Here is a 21,211-nt window from a genome sequence, read left to right on the forward strand (position 1 = left end):
TTTTGCAATCATTGTATGCCTAATGACTTTTAAAAGTAGTAGAAACAAAATGCAATGGTTTCAGGTACTTTTAAGTATCCATGTCATGAAAAACACATGTCTTTCCTGGGCAGTATGGTTACCATTACAGTGGAATGTGACCCCAAGAGACAAACCCACTAATAAGGCCAAACCTATAGAAGTTTTGAAAAAGAGGTTTTACTTGTTTTATAAATTTCAGTGCTTGCTGATGTGGATGTGGCCTCTAAGGACAATTTCATACGTTGTTTTCTTTTAGGAATTATTTTCTTCTCAGATTCAAACAAAGAAAGCTAGTTAGCTCTTTTCCTTTCAGTTAATATTCATAAAGAGAAAAAATATGCAACATATAACAAAAGCACTGTGTAAATACAACTATTCTGCAGATATCAATAGATAACAAAAATATTTCTAAATGCAAATGTTAAAAATTTAGATTTTTTTATTATTAGATTATTTTTCAATGTAAGAAATAATTTATCCACTAGCAAAGGATTCAGGAAAATCATGTAATTTTAAAAGATAATTGAGGAAGCAGTACATTATAACATTCCTCATTGAGAACATAATTTTGATTTTATAGAAGATAGTTGTTAATATCAAATGTCACCACAAAAATGATAGTGAAAAATCAGATAATTGTTTTAGAAATGTTTTAGTGTGATTCATTTTAAAATTACAAAAAATGTTCAATTTTACAGAATAAGTTTCTGTGAAACATGTTACGTATAGACTAAAAAATATAATATCAGGTTCAATTTAAATGTTTCTTTTTAATAATTTAACTATGATCAATTTACTGAATTTGATCTGTTTAAACATGGGAAGTTTTAGTTCTTTGAATCTCATGTTAATTCAACCATGCTTAAGACCAAAAAAATGTTTTGGTTTTTAAAAGCATTTTCTATAGTCACTTCTGAATTTATTGAATATATTCCTGAAGCTGGCTTTAGCGTGACATGAATAACTGTGCAAAAGTATTTTACCCCTAGCCCCATGAGTTTTGTACTTTATTACATCGTGTTGGATTTATCTTACCTAAAGGATTGCGAATCTCAATCATGGGAGAAGGACCACTCAGAGACACAGTGACCTCTTTGAGGCTGGGATCAAAGGGAATTTTCCAAGTATTTACAGACTGTTCCAAATGATCTGTGGATAAGAGGTGCACTTTGGAGGCCTGCACTGCTTCTTCTACCCATTTTAACACCTATAAGAGAAAAAAGCATGAGTGATTTCAGAAAGCATTTATAGCCCAGACCACCACTATTTCAGGTGCTGTAGTAAGTCACCTGACCCAGGCAGGCACTTCAGGTACTAATGTTTTATTTTAGTCACAGTGAAGATAGAACTTGTCCTACCTCTGGTTACTATAGATTCAGAATGAAAAGCTGGTTTAGCCCATGTTCAAATATGAAGTCTTTCCTCCAAACACCAGCAAAGTGTAAAATGCAGAGATACTGCAATTCTTACTATCCCAAGAGAAATGAATCTACGAAAAGCATAGTAGTGCTGATATTGTGAGGTTCGTTTTTTTCTCCATTCTTTTTTTCTGAATCATTTCTTTCTAGATGCAATTTGAAAAGATACCCTCTTGGTAAGTTACCAGATCCAATTTTGGTATATTAATCATCACATTACAACATATTGTAATGACTTATAGTGTTTTAAAATATTGTAGTATCTATTGAAAAATAATTGCAATATCGAGAAAATAATCATTTCTCTGATAAAATGAATAAATACCAAGAATAACAGGGCAAGTAACTATTTAAATAAAATAGAAAAATATTTTAGATTACAACCAATTTAGGTAGTGCGTTATTGAAAAGTAGTCTTTAATATTAAGAAATTGAGCTTAAAAGAGCTGTGGACAAGGAAAACTTTCACTTCTCAGAGTGTTTTGCAAATTCAAAAAAAAATTCCATTAGTTAATTGGTGCATGCTGGATAAGTACTGATATACAGATCTTACAACAATTCACTGTAAATCATGGTAATCTTTAGTCTAACTCATCCATATGTTTTATATGTCCTTCAAGATTTTATGTCATTGTAAATAACTTGTAGTTAGACATAAGACTAAATAAGCTAAATATAAGCTATAATCAAGCTATTAAAAATAAATAAAAATGTCTAATTTCAGCAGGAGTAGTTACAAATTAAGTATCAAATACTTTATTTTCTATAAAAAGATCCTTTTCCTATTTTTTTCCTCCTACCTCAAGGGCAAAGGAAAGCAGCTAAGACATATTGTCATATAATAACAATATGAGGCAATTAAGTTCATCGTGAAACAAATGTTTACTGTGTGAAGTTCTCTTCCAGGTACTAGATATTACTGAGTATATTTTAGCTGCTCTTCTTCTCTGTACTAGTATTTACTAAATGTTTTTACTGTTATTATATGTTATTTATTTTCATACATGTTCCTGCCTTTATCAAGCATCAAAAATCACTTTATTTCTTCAAGTATCTAAAACTACTAATGTCAGTGAAGTTGAACATGATAATAATGATGTTTTTCCTAAATAAGAGAATGCAATATGAATTCTTAAGTCAAAGAATGCATGTTCAAATAATCTATGTAAAATGGCATCACAATGCTCCCACACAGTGGATATTGAACTACTAGTTGTGTCTCTCCCCACATAAATTCCTTTCTCTCCTCTAGTGATGTGTACCAGCAATGGCTTCATAGGCCAAAAAAAAAATCTAGCAATGAAAGATAGAAAACATTTCTGCAAATGAGTAAAAAAGCAATTTCACACTAGGTAGCAGAGAGGATCCAAGTAAGCACACAGAGACAGAAGGACTACAAATAGGCTGTAAATATGGTGACTCCATCCGGCTGCAGTGACATGCTCAGATAAAAGGAAAAAGTAAGATGAGGCTGGGCAATTGGAAGGCACCAGACTATGGATGGCCTCAACATCAGGGTATCACATTATAGTTTTTCATAAAGATACCAAGGAAAATTACTGAAGAGTTTTGGGCAGAGGAGTGAGACAGTGATGTATCACAAAGAAAAACCTGCAGTATTACCATAAATGGGTTGAACAGAAAACCAGTATCAACTACACCTAATGACCCTGTAAGTCAAATGATATATTTCCTCAACATTTCTCCTTATAAAGCAACTGGATTTTACATATGAAATAAAGCATGTATCACTGTCTAAAGCAGCAGATGCCATTATTTGAAAATGAGTTTTTAGTGAGGTCTGGTGCTTGAAAAGAGGGTATGAATTATTCCACTCATTGAATCTGTTCATATGGTAACAGAAACAGGATTGGCCATAACCAGTATTTGACCACATATAGAACACATACCTTATTAATCAGAGTATTGATATTTTTATGTCAACATAGAACATGGCTGAAAGGGTCTACCCAACTCAAGAAAATTCAAAGGACTGACTCAGGGTCTAGGAAAGCAACTGACAAATTTAACTGATAAAAAAATTACCTGGAGTATAATAGCTGATTCATAGACTAAAAGGAGTAAATGACAGAGATATTGGACAAATGGACAGAACATTTATCTTAAGGGCAAGACATATAACATGGTCGTAAATGATTCTCAGTTGAAGAAGTGGAAAATGGATTACATAACAAGTCACACTAAGAACTACATGGCATCTCAAGTTTAATAATGAAATGCAATATCTTCAAGTAGAAATGGAAGCAAGGTCAGTTTTTATATACATCCTCCTGTAAATTGACAACATATCTATGAGTGGTTCCTCAAATATATCCTCCCTTCAAATACAATGTAGAGAAGTTTCAGTTACTGGGAGTCCATCTGCTGTCTGTTAGCCACACATGAAAACATCCAAGCCTGCAGCACTGTCAGAAAAATGGAAGCCTTCCTAATTTAGTTGCGTATTCATAAGGCAAGTGTATTCAAATGCTACAGAACATAAAGCAAGCATTGGTTAACTTTTAATACTGCTTCCAATTCATCACCATTTATGAGGCCTTCACAAAGAGATTATCATGTATCATAATATTACTTGTTGAGAAAGACATAATGCAGGCTTCTGTCAGGAGTCTCAAATCACTTTTATCTACTCAGAAGAAAAATCAAATCAAAAACAGATGCAACTCATTTATTAGAAAATACAGATTCTACTAACAAATGAGTAAAAGAACAGGCTATTCTGCAAGCTATAGAATACATCATAAGGGAGGGTTCAGGTTCTCTGATCAAGGAAAAATCTCTAATTCTCTAACTCTGGGAAATGGTCTCATGAGATTGCAAATGGATCTTCTCTTATAAAAAGACAAAAGGAATAAAACCAGACTAATCTGAAGTCTTTGGATTGTGCATTTTTATCAACACACAAAAAAATTTTCAGTCCACTAGGGAACTGCTTATAGTACACTGAAAGTTTTTATGTAGAAATGTCTCTCAAGTGATTTGTAGCAGTTTATGTGTACAAAGAGCCTTTGAGACCATCTAATCCAGCTCCTTAATTTGATAGATGATGAAACTGATATCTGAAGTAGGTTCCTGTATATTTTAAAAGCCTGACCAGACTGGTTCTGGCTCAATAGTTACATTACTTATATAAGCCCCTTGTGTTACTATGGATGATCTTACAGTTTAATGATTTTTAGACCTATGTAATAATCAATACTTAAAAATAAGTTCATAAATCTAATCAACTCTGTAATGAGATGCAACTAGGTTTGAAAGCACAAAACTGGAATACATTATTCTGCAAGAGGAGACAGAGTGGTGTTACATAGGAAGGAAGTACAGTGAATTTTTGTATACATCTTCAAGAAAAGAACCAGAAAAACAGTTTTTGCTTGAAGGGTCTTAATATAATGAGTTATATCCACCTGAATTTCCCCATGACATTTTTTTTTGTAACAAAGGGTAAGGTGGGTGATATAATTTGCAATTATGTGTTTATTTGTGGTGTTGTTATTATTGTTCTTGTTTATTATCTTCCTTACTGAACTGTGGATTCTATGAAGGTGGAGACCATGGCTGATTTATTCACAATGTATGGGACATGGCAGATGCCTAATTACGGCTCTGTGTTTGTGACAAAGTCCTTGCTCAGCACTGAATTTTCAGCATTGAAATGGAACAGGATTCAAACTCACATGTGTGCTCTTAAATATGAGCACCAGGCTGAATTTAATTTTCATTTCTTTGTTTGGTTGGTTAGCCTGGGATTTAAAAATGCCGAGGTGAAATCTCTGGAATTAAGCCAGTTTTATTTTAATGCAAAATTTACATGCTTTTCATGTAATTCTTACAGAATTTTTTCCAGCACAGAGATGGTGGAACATTGGTTAGGTATAAATGGTCCCATCTAAATAGAGGAGACTACCCTAGGAAAACGTGGTGTAATAGCCCTAATACCAGTAGGAGCTTTACAATGCTTACATGGGAGTTAAAGAGAAATAGCCAATCTAATCATGATGTTTTGCATGCCATATGTTTTTAATCACTATTTTGGCAATAAATTCAAGAATTGAACAATGTAAAAACATTAAAGCCTTTAAATCTACATTGCTTTTGATGTGAAAAAGACCTGCTATGTTTTCCAGATGATCCTTTTGTGGTAAAGCCTATATGATAGATAGCCAGGTCAGAAGTGAGGAAAGCCTGCCAGTGCTGAGATACACCTTTGGATACTCAGGACAGACTGAGTTCAAGTTCATTCCTACCCCTCAGTATAGCCCAGAGCCCATAATACAGGACTTGCTTAGAAGTCACTAAGCATCAATTGAGGGTCCAAGTAGAAGCATGAAGGAGGCACTCAGACACATGGATATGGAGTTCAGGTGAGAGGATGAAGTCAGATACAATGGAATTTATGGAATTTAGGGGAAACGGGGAGGGGGGATCATCCTGTGCAAATAAACTTAGGTATTAATACATAATGGCTCAGAATAGAGCCTTGGAGCAAGTCTCCCCTTGTTCTGACTCCAGGGAGCTGTCAGATGGTGACCTGCAGGCCCTTTACATAAGCATGCAGACAGCCAACACACTACTTGTGTCAACACAGGTGTTCTAGACTTGTGGCAGACAGGTTTCTCACTATAGATGAATGAGTTGGTGTTCTGATTTTACACAACACTGCTGTGTTTGGTTAATTTCGGTATATTCCTAAAAATAGATCGATTTACTATGCTGACAAATCCAATGTTATCATTTGCAGATCTTAGCAAATTCGTTAAAGAAATGTTACCAACTTAGGTCTCTTGAGAGGGTCTTCTCCAGATGAAATCCCTTTGTATTACTCTTTGAATACTGGAGGGGTTTTGTTTTTGTTTTTTGGAAAATTCTACAGTGAGCCTTGCCAACAGCAGCAAGTGCTCATGAACTAAACAAGTGTGGTTAATCATTCATTCTACAGCTTATAAAGGTTCATGGTGAAGCTATGCAAAAGCAAAATAAGAAATAAATTATGGGTCCCAGGTACTTCTGGATAATAAGGCTTTTCTGTTACAACTAAAATTTTACCTAGTTCATATACAGAATATGGGTTGAAGGGAGTTAGGAAACAAGAAGGCATTAAAAAAATTGTGGTGATGGTTATAAATTCTGTGATCATACTAAGACTGGAGGGCATACTTTAAAGGGGTGAATTTTATGACATGAATTATACCTTAATAAAGGTTTTGTGAAAAGAAAAGAAAATTGGGGCTCACTGGAGACTCTAGACATGACTGATGAAAGGAGTGATCCTCGACTTCAACTCAGCGAGCACCTAAAACACGTACAAAACTACCACACCTTCTACATGATGAAAGTTTCTGATGCACAACAGCTGAAAAAATAAAATCAGACTTCAGACATTTTTTAAAGGGTGAAATCATTCCTATTAGCTATTTTAAAGTGTCAAAGTATATTTCATTAATTTATCTTCAGCAAATTCTTGTGTGTCACAACTTCAGTGTGTTACAAAGAGGAAATTTAGCTTGCCAGAAAATATGCCTTATTTAAAATAATGAAGGTACAAAAGATGGATTATTTTTTATCACTCAATCATTCCTGTCTCACATTAAATTCTGTTTCATTTGCTTGACTTTGTTTCAAAGTTGTTTTATTCTTTCTTTTTCTTCTTTTTCTAACAAATATCTACCTGTGTTAGAGTAGACAGATTTCAGGGATTTCCACTGTCCCATTCAATTCTTCCTAGATTAAAAGGAATTTGTAAAAATACATAACATTCTCACACACACACACACAGTCAGGCATGTGTTACATACATATAGATTTGTTAGCTTTCTATACTGTGCCCAAAATGCCTGACAAACAACTTGGAGGAAGAAACTTTTATTTCAACCCCCAGTTTCAGAGGTTTCAGTCAATGGTTGGCTGATTCCATTGCTTTGGGCCTCAGTTGAGGCAGAAGATCTGGTGGAAGCTGTGGTGGAGGAAAGCTGCTCCGCTCATGACAGCCAGGAACCAGAAAGAGATGGAGAGAGGAAGGGGCCAGGACAAGATACAGTCCAGTCCCCCAAAGCAACCTACTTCCTCCAACTGTACCCCACCTGTCTACACTTCTCACTTTCTCCCTGTGGCCCATTCAAACTATTAATCCATCAAATGGATTAATCCACTGATGAGGTTATAGACCTCATGATTTAAACACTTTCCAAAAGCCCCACTCTGGATACCACTGCACTGGAGACCAAGTCTTCAACATGTGCTCTGGGGGGGGGGGAGGAAACATTCCAGATTTAAGCCATGACAATACATATGTATCTACATGTATAAACCAGTTAGGATCTCACTCCTGGCTACCCTAAAAGCAGAAATATGTCCAAACTATACTCTGGCTCTATATCAGTAACCAAATCAAGTCCTAGTTAGGGAGGTACCTGAGTATTACTGAAGTTACTAGGTCCTTACCCTGGCTCGCTGTCTACTCATACCTTTTTTACCTGTCTTTCCATACCCATATGGACACATTTAATATGGCATGTAGGTACATGAACTACCATATAATTGAAATCACTAGTCTGGTAACTGGGGATCCTCACTCTTAGGATCTCCCCTCTTAGGGCGCTTCAAACACTTCCCTTGAAGACTTCACTGTGCCCATACCTCCATGTTGATCTGTATTCACTAGGGTTGACATCTTCAGTCAAGTTACAGGCAACTCTCACTGAACTCTGGACCCTTCAGTGACTAACAGGAGGCTTTTGTATCTCTCTGCTCTGATTATCTGAGGACTTTGAAGTTTCTAAAAATCTCATCATAATCTCCAAATATCCAAATTGAGATGCTGCCTAAAAACTGATAACATCTTCAAAACCAAGAGATTTTCTGTGTTCAGATGGCACACAGAACTTCAAGAAAATCTGCTATGTAAAGGACTTAGAGGATTTTAAATGATCAGTCATTTCAGTAGTTCCATGAGGAAAAAGTGACAATAACAATGTAGGCTTCAGGGAGTGAAGAAGAGGAGCCATCAAAGTGGACTAAAATTATTGGCAAATACTTTATAGAGGTGGTAAAAATGCAACAGTATACAACTTTTAAACTCTGGCACTGTACACACACATACACACACTAAAAAAAACTCACTAAGTTTTCCCAGATCTAAAATTAAAAAGACCCTTCAATTTATATAACAACTTGGATTCTTCTGGTAATAATAGTAATAATATAGGTGAATATTCAGCAGTTGCCAAACGTACTTAATAAATTACAGCAAAACTTTATTAGTTCCCACAACTAAATTAATCATTTCAGAGAGAGCCATTGGAAATGAACCTCAGTAACCTTCATGGGAAAAGGGAAAAGTAAAAACAAGAATCCAAATTGGGTTGTAAATGAAAGCAATGGATTAAATCAGAGAAAAAGTCAGATTCATCAGCATACCAAAAGGTAAACCGGTCATTAAAAAAACAGAGAGAGAGAGAAGGGATTGAAAAGCAAAGGTAAAACAAGCAGGAGGACATTTTCAAAAAGCTGAGAAGATGAAGAGGAAACAAAGAAATGGAAACATAGCTTATGAGGGTCTATGGAAAAAATACTGCTTCTATGTATTTTAAACAATAGTATGTTAGCAATTAAAGACAGAATGAGACTGATTTATAACCTAAGGAGAAATTTTACATTAAGTCGGTGAACATTTAGGTAGAGTTGTTTTACCAAGTATTGCCAGATATCCAAAAGTGACAAAAATACATTCCCTGTGTATGCCAGTTGACAAAGCTACAGTTAGACAATTACAGCACATACCCATTGAGCATTTGCTACCAGGAACAAGGATTCTCTCCTGCTCACACCTAGGAAATGGTGCTAATGAGCAGTGGGGAAGTTTTGGATTTCTAACTGCAAAGCCATGGAAAGAGACCTCAGCAAAAGAACAGAACCTCAATGATTCACCAAATACCTCCTATTCAGAGGCAGACCTGGATCGTGTAGGCCTAAAGCTTACCCAATTGGGGATCTCTTTTTAAGAAAACTAGAAAATTCAGTATAAAAATAGCTACCTTGAATGAGAAAACATTTTGCATACAGTTCAAATTTCAAAAGGTGAAACATACTTAAAATCTTATAAAAATCTAGAAATTAATAATAGTTTTATTAATATCTGACAAGATTCTCAGATAGTTATTTTTCCTGCATTTTTTTTTGGTTATTTGCTTTAATATCTATTCCCATGGGGGAAATACAATATTTTCTAGGCAAAAAAATAAAATTAAAATTATTTATCAAAATGTTTTTAAGTCTTGACTGGGATGCACTGAGACTTTCAACTTTCAAACACAGCTATGTTTGGTATTTTTTACATCATTAGAAGTTGGGATCCAAAAAATTAACCAAGGTTCCTACAATGTCACTGGACTTAAGGGAACCTGTGTCAGAAGGAAAGTCAGAGCTGAAAAGACAGTGGTTTTAATCAGACTCTAAATACTTAACTTTTGCAATATTGCTTAATCTTTGTGAACACATTTTAAGTAACCATTTCTAAGTTCTAGAAAGAGTCCAAGCAAAAGATGGACCGTGGGGCTTAAGATCCCTTACCTTCAGAGTAAACTGGTTACCATTCCCCATTCTTTGGATGACAATTACAACTTCCTCACCCACTTAAAACACCAATAAAATGGCAGCCATCACTGTCAGATTGTATGAGCTCCTCAAAGGACGGTTAATAGTACCTATGTCTGGATAGGATGGAATTGGTTAAATGGGAATGGGGTTATATACAAGAATGAGACTTCATCTCTTAAAAGCCAAACAGTATTTAGGAGAAAGACTCCATGCTACAGAACACTGCCAGAGGGCAGGAGTATGTATTCTATTTTAAGGGTTTATTGTCTAGTGAGAAAGAAAGAAAGAAATAACAAGATTCTAATAGATGCCACAACAAACATACATACCCATTGGTTATACTACCACAGAAGATAGTTAACTCTGGATAGCTTATCTGGAAAGATAACCATGCATAATAGTAACTGAGGATGAAGGATGAGCAGGAGTCAAATAGACAAGCAGAAGAAGAGCCTTTGGAACAGAAGGAGTAACAAGTTCAAAGGCACTGGAGATACAATATGGCACATCCGAAAGACACTCGTGTGTGTCACAGTTGGCAAGCTTGTGAAGTGGTAGAGGATGAAGGTGGAAAGAAGTTGGAGGGCCACAGAAGTTCTGGCATGGCATGCCAGCACAAGACCTTCATCTGAAGATCTGTAGAAGTCACTAAAGGAGCCTGGAAACAGGAGTTGCCACCAAGTTTCTGTTTTAAAGTATCCTACTAACAGGATATGGAGGATGGATTTTTGGAGGGTCAGGATAAGATTAGAAGCAGAGGGATTAACAATGTGGTATTGAACACAGACTAGGCAAAAAATAATGAAATAATGAAGAACCAAAGATGTCGGAAGTAAAGAGGAGGAAACACGATCCAAAGATACCTTGTATGTAATGCTGCCTAGGTAGCCATTTGAGATATGAAAAAGTCTAGAATGACTCAGGTTTCTAGCTTGAGAAATCAAATCAATTGTGATGCCATTTAATTATGACTAGAAATACCAGAGGTAAGTCAGTTCAGGAGATGTCATCTTGAAAGATGAATACTTCAGCAATTAAAAGGGAAAGGGGAAATTAAAAGGACATGAATGCATATGAAATGTATTACAATGACAAAATATTATACTGATCATAAATGACAATACCTGTTAAAAATAATGAGAAAGACTCCTTAAGTTATAGCCACAAATTCAAATTGTACAGAAGCTCAATAGTTTTGGATTCTTATACAGCACAGGTTTGCAGAACTCTTCTGTTTGTCACTGTATATTGGAACCATTAAGAGAATTCCAGTTTGGGGCTGGGGATGTGGCTCAAGCGGTAGCGCGCTCGTCTGGCATGCGTGCGGCCCGGGTTCGGTCCTCAGCACCACATACAAAGATGTTGTGTCTGCCGAAAACTAAAAAATATTTTTAAAAAATTCTCTTTCTCTCTTTCAAAAAAAAAAAAAGAAAGAAAAAGAGAATCCCAGTTTCTCTGTAAACTAAGATTCATTTTGGCAAAATTTTGAGGGATAAATTTCCAGGATCTGTTTCTGCAGCTCATAAAAATTAAATGTTATTTTATATTAAATATTTTATTTAAAAAATTTGTATTTAAATGTATCAGGACAGTAAAGTATGTTATATTAAAAAAATTGGAAAACAGAGAATCATAAGAAAATAAATCACACCCACTACTATATATATATATATACTATAGGTGTTCCATAAATTAGTTTGGTTTTCCTGTGTGTGTTTTGGGGTACATGTATGTTTATGAGTGTGCTTATACACAGACTTATGACACATAGTTACATACCTTTCTTATTTCAACACATATTAATTAGTACTATGTACTCACCCATCTCAGAGACATTAGGCTGGCAAAAGGGATTAGACAGAGTTCTCGTCCTGAAGCATATTAAATGAGTTTATAACAATGTGCTTAAGGTTGGAGTTAGAGAACAAACTAAAGGCAGTAATTTATATGTTATGAACTAATCAGAGTGTACCCTACCAATGAAAAAGTCAAATCCTAATGCCAGATGATATTCTTTAGCCAATGACAATGTAAGAAAGATCTTTCAGGTGCTCATTCTGTACGAGACTCTTAACATGCAATTCATCATTGACTGGCTAAGCTCAGCATTTTAAGTGTCCAGACCACAAAGAAATAGAGCATTCCAAGAGACCTATTGCACTGATCTCTTGGTGTCTAAAGGCATTGTTCTGTAAATGGATTGTTGTGATAGAAGGGAGTAAACCTTTCTTATTTCTCAGTCATAATTAATTTTTATTACAATTAACCACACAGCCAGTACAACCCTCTGAAATTAAATTCCCTGAAGTCAGTATCTTTGCTTTTAGAGCAATTAAAAAATATAGCTTCAGGATTCAATAAGAAACCGAATGTCTTGGCTTAAACATGGGTATGAAAGAGTATTGGCAGGAAAAAAAAAAAAAGACCACAATGTTTCCCTCAGCAATCATAGGATAGAGAAATGAAATTATAGACTGATTATCTAATATTTCAAACAAAAAATATCTTAGAACTTGTGAAAAATCAAAAAGAACTGTTCATGAGAGATTTAGTACACAGATTTCAAACCAGGGCTTGGACGTGCAACACGTATTCACCATAGATAGTGGTAGCACAAGTGGGACTCAAATGTTTGATTTCTAACTTAGTAAAGTGTGCTGGTATTAATTTTAAAACATGTAAAAATAATAAATGATATTAAATCCAAAGCAGTTATCAACAAAATGTTCATTAAGTTATCCCAACTCCAGGAATTAGCATACTCAATTCTCTTACTCAAAGGTTAGCAGAGCCAAATGGGTAACTGAGAATTAAAGGAAATGGTCAGGAGAATGCCACAAAACTAAAGTGATTACAATGAACATCAACAGAAGATGTCACCAGAAACAGCCCAAACCACAATATCAGGAAAACACTCAAAATGAGTAATGGTAATGCTTTAGTCACTATCTTCATGTAAATCCTATAGCTCAGTCTAAAGTGCTTATCTTCCATACCTGTCACCACATTTCCAAAATTGTTGCTGTATTTTTATCTACACAGAAATAAATTGAGTTAATGAGGACGTGGGAGGAAAGGTTGCTCAGATATTTCTGGTGAGACTGCAAGTTGGTGCAACCACTCTGGAAAGCAGTATGGAGATTTCTCAGAAGACTTGGAATGGAACCACCATTTGACCCAATTACTCCTCTCCTTTTTATACCCCCAAAACTTAATAACTCCAGTACTACAGTACCACAGTCACATCCATGTTTATATCAGCTCAATTCACAATAGTTAAGCTGGAAAAGCAACCTATGTTCAACAGATGAATGCATAAAGAAAATGTGGTATATTACACAAGGAAATATTACTCAGCCTTAAAGAATAATTAAATTATGGCACTTGCAGGTAAATGGATAAAACTGGAGACTATCATGCTAAGTGAAACAAACCAATCCCAAAAAACCAAAGGCTAATGTTCTGATACGTGAATACTAACACACAATAAAGAGGAGGGAGGGAAGAATAGAAGTTAATTGGATTAGACAAAGATGAATGAAGAGAAGGAAAGGGGATGGGAACAGAAAAGAAAGTAGAATGAATCAGACACAACTTTCCAATGTTCATATATGAATATACAACCAGTGTAACTCCACATCATGCACAAACACAAGAATGGGATCCTAATTAGAATAAGTTACACTCCATGTATGTTTAGTATGTCAAAATATACTCTACTATCACATATACCTAAAAAGAATAGATAAAAATAAATAAAAAGCTATGAAATTTAACTCATATAAATATTACCAAAGTGTTATTAAAGACATTTTTATTTAGAGGTATGTGTAGATATTTCACCTCATTTTATGAGTCCTGCATCAGTTCAATGAATTGTTTTTTAATGAAAATTTATGCAATATAAAATGTATAGGATAATAAATTTTAAAAAATCAATTAAGTCATTTTTTTAAAAAACTCTCATTAAGTTAAATTAGAAATAATAATGCACCAGGACGATTTAAATGAAACAGACAGAAAACACCAAATGTTGGCATAAATGTGATATACCAGCATTTTTATTTATTTTATTTTTTTAGTTATAAATGGACACTATACCTTTATTTTATTTATTTATATTTATGTGATGCTGAGCATCAAACCCAGTGCCTCACATGTGCTAGGCAAACGCTCTACCACTGAGCTACAACCCCATTCCCTAGCCAGCATACTTATAACTGTTGAAATAGCTTTGGAAAACAGGTGGCATCAGGTAGAGTGAACATATTACACCTAATTTTCCAGCATTCCCACTTCTATGTATATAACCAAGAGAAAACCGGTACATATCCACAAAAATGTTCAGAGCAGCAATATTTGCATCAGATCAAAATTTGAAATCACCCAAATATACATCAAGAGTGGAATGGAGAAATGTTCACAAAATGAATACTACACACCAACAAGAACGAGCAATCTACAAGTACATGCAATGACGTGGGTGAAATTTACAAACAATGTTGAACAAAAGAAACTAGACACTCAAATGCATGGGCTGAATGATTTCATTTACACAAAAGACAAAAAATCCTTGTCACCAGAAGGTGGCATGAAGGTTTCTGAGGTCTTGATGCATGTTCTCAGTCTGAGTGCTGGTGACCCAGGGAGTGTTAGGTTTGTAAGTGTTCTAAGCCACATGCATGTGTGTACTTCACTATATGTATATAATACTTCAAGGAAATTTTTGAAATAAAAGAAAAAATATAATTCATAAAAGTACATACCTAAGCAATCACAGTAAGTCTATTTCTTAAATGTAATTCAACTATAAATATATTCAAGAAGTTCAGATATATGTTTAGCCTAGGGTATTCAAAAGGAGTAAAATGAAAAAATTTTTCCGTGGTAGTAAAATCCACAACACTGGGCCAGCACACCAGACACACAGGAAGTCATTAGAAATAAATTTTATATATATGATTTTGACATATATCATTATTTTATGTGTCAGAAAGGAAACACTTTGAATTGATCTATGACGTGCTAATGATTGTAAAATAAATATCACTTAATAGATATTAATTTTGTTTAACAAAAGGCATTACTTGGAATGGATGAGAAAAATGTTCCATAATATATATCAAGTACTGCAGATGCACTAGGATGGGCTCTACATGGGGGTCTTGGAAGGATTTATATATTAGGTGGTAGGAAGGATGGTCCATGAAGGCTGGAAGGAAGAAGTTAAAAGCTGAAAGATGAGTTTATCCATGGTTGAGGATGTTTTAGAAGCAGAAGTGCAGAGGCAGCAATGTACCCAACACTGCGGAGGCTGATAGTAGATAGCCTAATTAGTGGGGAACCCAGTATTAGGAAATACTTGGAGGTATATTTGGATGGCAAGAGAAGGCCAGATTTTGGAAGGGTTGGAATTCCATCCAACAAATACAATTTGGACTGCATTCAATTGGCAGTAAGGGTCCGTTTTTAGCACAGAGGCACAGCATGATGAAAGTGATATTTGAGGAAGTTTATCTTGCTGGATGGGAAAGTAGTAGAGAAAGAAGAAATTATTGCAGAAATACAGGTGTGATGTGATAAAGACCTGAGCTAGAGGGCTGACATCCAAAGCGTACATTACATATATTTTTCCACAATAGTTCTTCATGATGTATTCCATATACAGAATTAAGTTTCATGTAATCAGTACAATTTCCTAACAAGAAACTACAGTTTTTTACTTAAGATTGGAAACTGAATAAATATATTTTGTGCAAGCAAGAGATGAATAAATAAAGGAAATTCACTCTAGCTTTATCTTCAAGTTTCTTAAGATAAAAAGTTTACACATATCTAACTAAAAAGCTTCTCTAGAGTATTTATTTATTGAAGTATGCATGTTGAATGTGACCTTTACTTAGATCCTGCATGAGTCATTGAGCATGCACATAATTGGATTTGTTTCTCTTGCATGTTCTCTCTCTTGCTTTCTCTCTCTTCTCAGAGTTTTAAACACTTAATCTTTATACAAATATTAAGGATTTAAATGTTTGGTAAAATGCATTGCCCAATGAAGTGGAGCAAAATCTGTGTTGTCTTAGTCCTTGAATTATGAAAAAGATGATTATCTAGCTTTAGGCAAAATCTCGGGGACACAATAAGCATTTAGGCATTACTTAAATTTCAAAAGATAAATTTCCAATTGGTGAATCCTTAAAGAATGACTAGGAAGCTCTTAAAAGACTGTATTAATAAATTTGGTATCACATGCACAGCATGAAATCATTTCTCTGAGCATAATATCATGAAAAGATGTGCTACCGGCACAAGAAAAGACAACTGCAACCTATACTTCTTTGGAAATTTTATGGATTGTAGGGTAGGAGACTGGCTATTGTCTCTAGTCAGAGTAGACAAAATTAAAGGGGATAATGCATCTGGCATTGAGAAATAGAATTAACTACACATTCGAAATCTTCTAATCCATGTAGTTACAGACATACACTTGTGTTTATAAGTCTTAGTAACAGAGCAATCAGCACTAAGCCTATGCCTTAAGAGGTGTAATTTAGAAGACTGAATATAGGAACATGGTCCTTTACTAAAGTGACATGTAGTGCAATCATGTTAGTGGTTTAGGGATAAGTAAAGAAAGAGATACTTTGGGCAACTCATCACAACTTAAAAGTAGTAAGGTAATTTTAACATAGCTAACAATAAAAGACCTACTATGTGCATATATGATAATTTCAGAGAAATGAGATCTTATTATACAGTTCTTTGCTTTAATTGTGGCTGCAATTCTCAACAGACAATAGTAAATGTTCTTAGTAATTTTCCAAAACTATAATCATGCTCTTTACATCCGTTGGTTTTATATGATCAAACTATATTTATTCTTATTCTTTCTTGTAAGCTTTTGGAGATATTACCTATTGTCATTTCGAAAATTATCTGCATACATATGAGGCAACAAATGCTTGTGTATTTTTTAATAATACTTTTCTAATATAATTCTTAATTACTTTAATAACTTTTGCTTCTTTCAAATTTCTCAAACTTTTCCCCAGTTCTTGTGAGAAACAAGAACGTCTACCAGACAAAATGCAGTAGAGAGGTTTATCCAGAATTCCCATTTTTCTATTGATTATTACAGACCATTTCTAAAGAAATATTAGTATGACATTATTACTTCTTAATCATTAATGTTCAACTTTATAACATTTCAAGATTATTCTTTATCTGTTACTTATAACTAGCCTGTTTTACCACTTTAAACATAATAATTTGTATTTTTGTCTTCAAAGTCACTAAAATTCAATACTTTAACATAACCAATGTCATTCTCTAAGATATTTTTCACTGAATAACCAATTCATGCTGAGACTGACTCAAAGATATCATTTCTTTTGCATTTGCCTCTTTTGCATGTGTCCCCCCTGGGTTCTCTACAGTATAGTCTCAGCAAAATGCTGTTTTCCAAGATACATAACAGTGCTTGATTTGCTGACTTAGTAAACCAATTTTGTTTCATGAGGATACACCAAGTAAGGAATTATCCCCTTAAAAATAATTCAAACCACTAAACAAATGATAGAAACAACTATTTTTAGACATAATTCAATAGGCCACATGGATAGGTTATCCTTGATATGACGAACAAATGAGACAGACCCCAAATTTCAAGCTGGAAGCAATTTTCACTGGAGAAATCTTATTGAGTTGATGAGACAGATCTGAGTTGGAAGAGACTGAATAAGCTAGAATTTTAAGGACAAAATTACAGAGGATGGAGCTTTGAAGACAAAAATATCTAGATATCTGAATGGGCAGCCTCTTGAGTTATTGTCTGAAGAACAATTTGTACATGTAAAAGGTAAACCTCATGCAGTCAAGAGAGAAATATTCTTCATAAAGGAAAAGTTTCCAGGGATAACTCAATGTTCCTAGAAATCATACAGAAATAACACAGTAAGTACATGACTTCTTTTCAGTCACAATAGACAGGTCTTTTCAAATTCTTAGCAAAATTAGTAGAGAGCAGAGAAGGTCCACATTTTATATGTAGGACTCAATTAATCCCAGGAGAAAGACAATTTTAACCACTCTACAAGAGCTTGAAAACAAGCCTCAACCAAAGGAGGATCAACAAAATTCATGAGTAATTCAATATAAAGTCTAATAATCTTTAAATGAATACAACAAAATCCAATATTAAAGAGTAAATATAACATTAACAATGTCTACCCCCAATCACTAGACATACAAATAAGCAGGAAAACATGACTTATAACTAATCAATTGAAAGAAGCCACCAAATGATAAAAATGACAGCAATTAATATCAATGTTCAATATTAGGAAAATGTAAATTTAAAACACAGTAAGATAAAAACAAAACTATTATAATGGCTAGAATTTGTTGGACACAGTGATGCATGCCTGTAATCCCAGCAGCTCAGGAGGCTGAGGTAGGAGAGTAACAAGTTCAAAGCCAGCCTCAGCAAAAGTGAGGCACTAAGCAACTAAGTGAGACCCTGTCTCTAAATAAAATACAAAATAGGGCTGAGGATGTGGCTCAGTGGTCAAGTGCTCCTGAGTTGAGTCTGTGGTAACCTCCAAAAATTTTTTAAAAATTAAAAAGTGGCTAAAATTTAAATGGTTGACAATCCTCACTGTTAGCAAGAATGTATATCAACTGGAACTCAAAGACATATCAAATGGCAAAATCACTTTGAAAAATAACTTGGTACTTTCTTATAAAATAAACATACTTTCACATGACCCCTAATTTTTATTCTTTAACTACACGCCCAATAAAAATTAAAATATGTGTCTGCACAAAGAACCACACAGCAATGTTCACAGTAGCTTCATACAAAGTAAATACTAGAAACAACCCAAATGTCCTACAATAGGGATATGGGTAAACAGACTTTGGTATAGCCATAAAACCAAATGTACTAAATAAAGTAACTATTGGTACACATGACAATATGGATGATCTCAGAAACAATAAACTGAGTGAAAAATGCAGACTCAAAATTTCTCATGTATATGAAACATTAGAAATGACTAAACCAATCAAAAATGATGTAAAGAAAATCAGGGGTTGACAGACTGAAGGGCAGGGGGCAGAACTGACTGGGGTGGGACATAAAGGAAATTTTAAGGTAATGGAAATGTTCTATATCAGGATTGTGGTGCACTTTACACAGGTGAATAAATTTGCAAAATTGTATTGGGATGTATGTACATTTGGTATAGAGATATTTTTAGTTCAATAAAACTCCACCTCAATAATACTGATCTAAAATATTTCCTGAGCATATAGCATGTTTAGAAATACAATCAGTACCAACAACACAGAGATAAATGCTGTCTTTATATTCATAATGGATAAAGTGAAAGAATTACTCACATACACCCATACATACACACCCCCCCCACACACATAATAGTCCCTCACTTATTCTTTTATTGTTCAAAAAGCATAGTAATCTAACATCACAGTAGAATAAAGGGCTAACATATTTAAGACAAATCCCCTGAATTCTGGCCCTTAGGAAGCTCACAATCTGGCACTATAGCAGAGACCAGAGAAATAGAAGCAGATGAAAAATGGTAAATATTAAATCAAGTGGAAACAGGGATTCCAGAGGTAGCTATGCAGGACCACCTTTTCTCATCTTTGTAAATGGTTTCCCTTACCAACCATAAATAAGATATATATTTTAGCCCTTAATTCTGCCAAATATAAGCAAAGTATTATTATCATCTTTGAAGTGTTGAACACATTATAAAATGTCACCTCTTATGACTGAAGATCCAAGCCAATGCTAGTATTTGCATCAAAGAAAAGAAAAAAGAACATTCACAAAATATATTGCAGTTGATATTTCATTCCCAAAAACTAAATGTTATTTTTATCATTCTTTATATTCTAATCTTTGAAGTGGGTAAATGATGATTTACAACTTATGGTTTTATAGAAGTTAACTCCAAACAATTTTATTTTTCAGTGGCAATTAACCTGTATCAATGATTTTCAAGTTTCTTTAAAAAAAAAAATAGGACATTTTGGGCTGGGGTTGTGACTCAGCGGTAGAGTGCTCATCTAACACGTGCAAGACCCTGGGTTCGATCCTCAGCACCACATAAAATAAATAAAACAAAGGTATTGTGTCCAACTACAACTAAAAAATAAAAATATTTAAAAAACAGGACATTTTAATCTGATCATTTTAATCAGAAGTGACCATAGTAGACTTGCACATAGATAAACACAGAAAAACGGGTAAAAGCAGAACTGATTCAATAGAAATAGCCTACCTTCAGTGACCCAAGACCCACCCCAAAGCAGCCCCAGGAGCACAGGTTAAACCACTTAGCTGCATAATGAAAGAAGAACAGTGTAACTTTAAAAGGAGCTGGTTCATTTCCTTGATAATGGCACAAGGACAATACATTCATTTCCTTATTATTCTATCAGGTAGGGAATCATAAACTGTGACTGTTTCTTTATAGTGTCATTAGCATCACTCAGTCCACAGATGAAGAAATCAATGAATACCTGGAAAGTCTATTATGGTCAATTCAGCCAGCCAAATAAGTTTCTGTACCCTTTAAAATAACACTTAAATACCAATCTTCTAAAACAAAATAAACGTAAACTTCAAGAAAAGTTAGTGAGTCTGAAAAACCTTCAAATAGGAAAGGAATGGTTTTCCATTGGGATGCTAGGTTTTTGTACATCTGTTCAGGCTAGAAATTTCCAAAAGAATAAGTTCTCTTATGGAATTCTGAACTTCAACTTCCAGGCCCCATCTAAAACAAGAGGGATAAAACCTGAGTGAAATAAGAAAACACTAGAAAAGTTTTCTAAAATATTTTTGAAGCTGCAATAATATTCAGGGTAAGTTTCAGTAAGAGTAAAAATTGGTTGTTTTATAAAAACTAGGCATTTCTATATAGTTGACTTTGGAAACATCATCTGAAAATGAACCACTTGTTTTAATTTTGCAGACTAAATTTGTAAATGATATTTGTCTACATTCATGTATTTGGTACTATGTCTCACTCAACATTTCTGATAAAAATGGGAAAAACTTTAAAAACAAAACAAAATTCTAAGAAGCCAGGATCAGAATATTCTTGTGACATTCCTCCTACTGT

General features: G+C 34.3%; 1 protein-coding gene across 1 annotated transcript in view; it reads right to left on the reverse strand.

The window, feature by feature from the left end:
• HMCN1 (hemicentin 1) overlaps window positions 1-21,211 on the reverse strand; it is a 415,431-nt gene that overhangs the window by 256,602 nt on the left and 137,618 nt on the right. Inside the window, exon 5 of the mRNA XM_081299050.1 lies at window positions 1,057-1,228. Within this exon, the coding sequence (XP_081155176.1) occupies window positions 1,057-1,228 (172 nt within the window). The remainder of the gene's footprint in view (window positions 1-1,056; window positions 1,229-21,211) is intronic.

This window comes from Spermophilus citellus, assembly GCF_964194105.1.
Source record: "Spermophilus citellus genome assembly, chromosome: 6".
Taxonomy (NCBI): domain Eukaryota; kingdom Metazoa; phylum Chordata; class Mammalia; order Rodentia; family Sciuridae; genus Spermophilus; species Spermophilus citellus.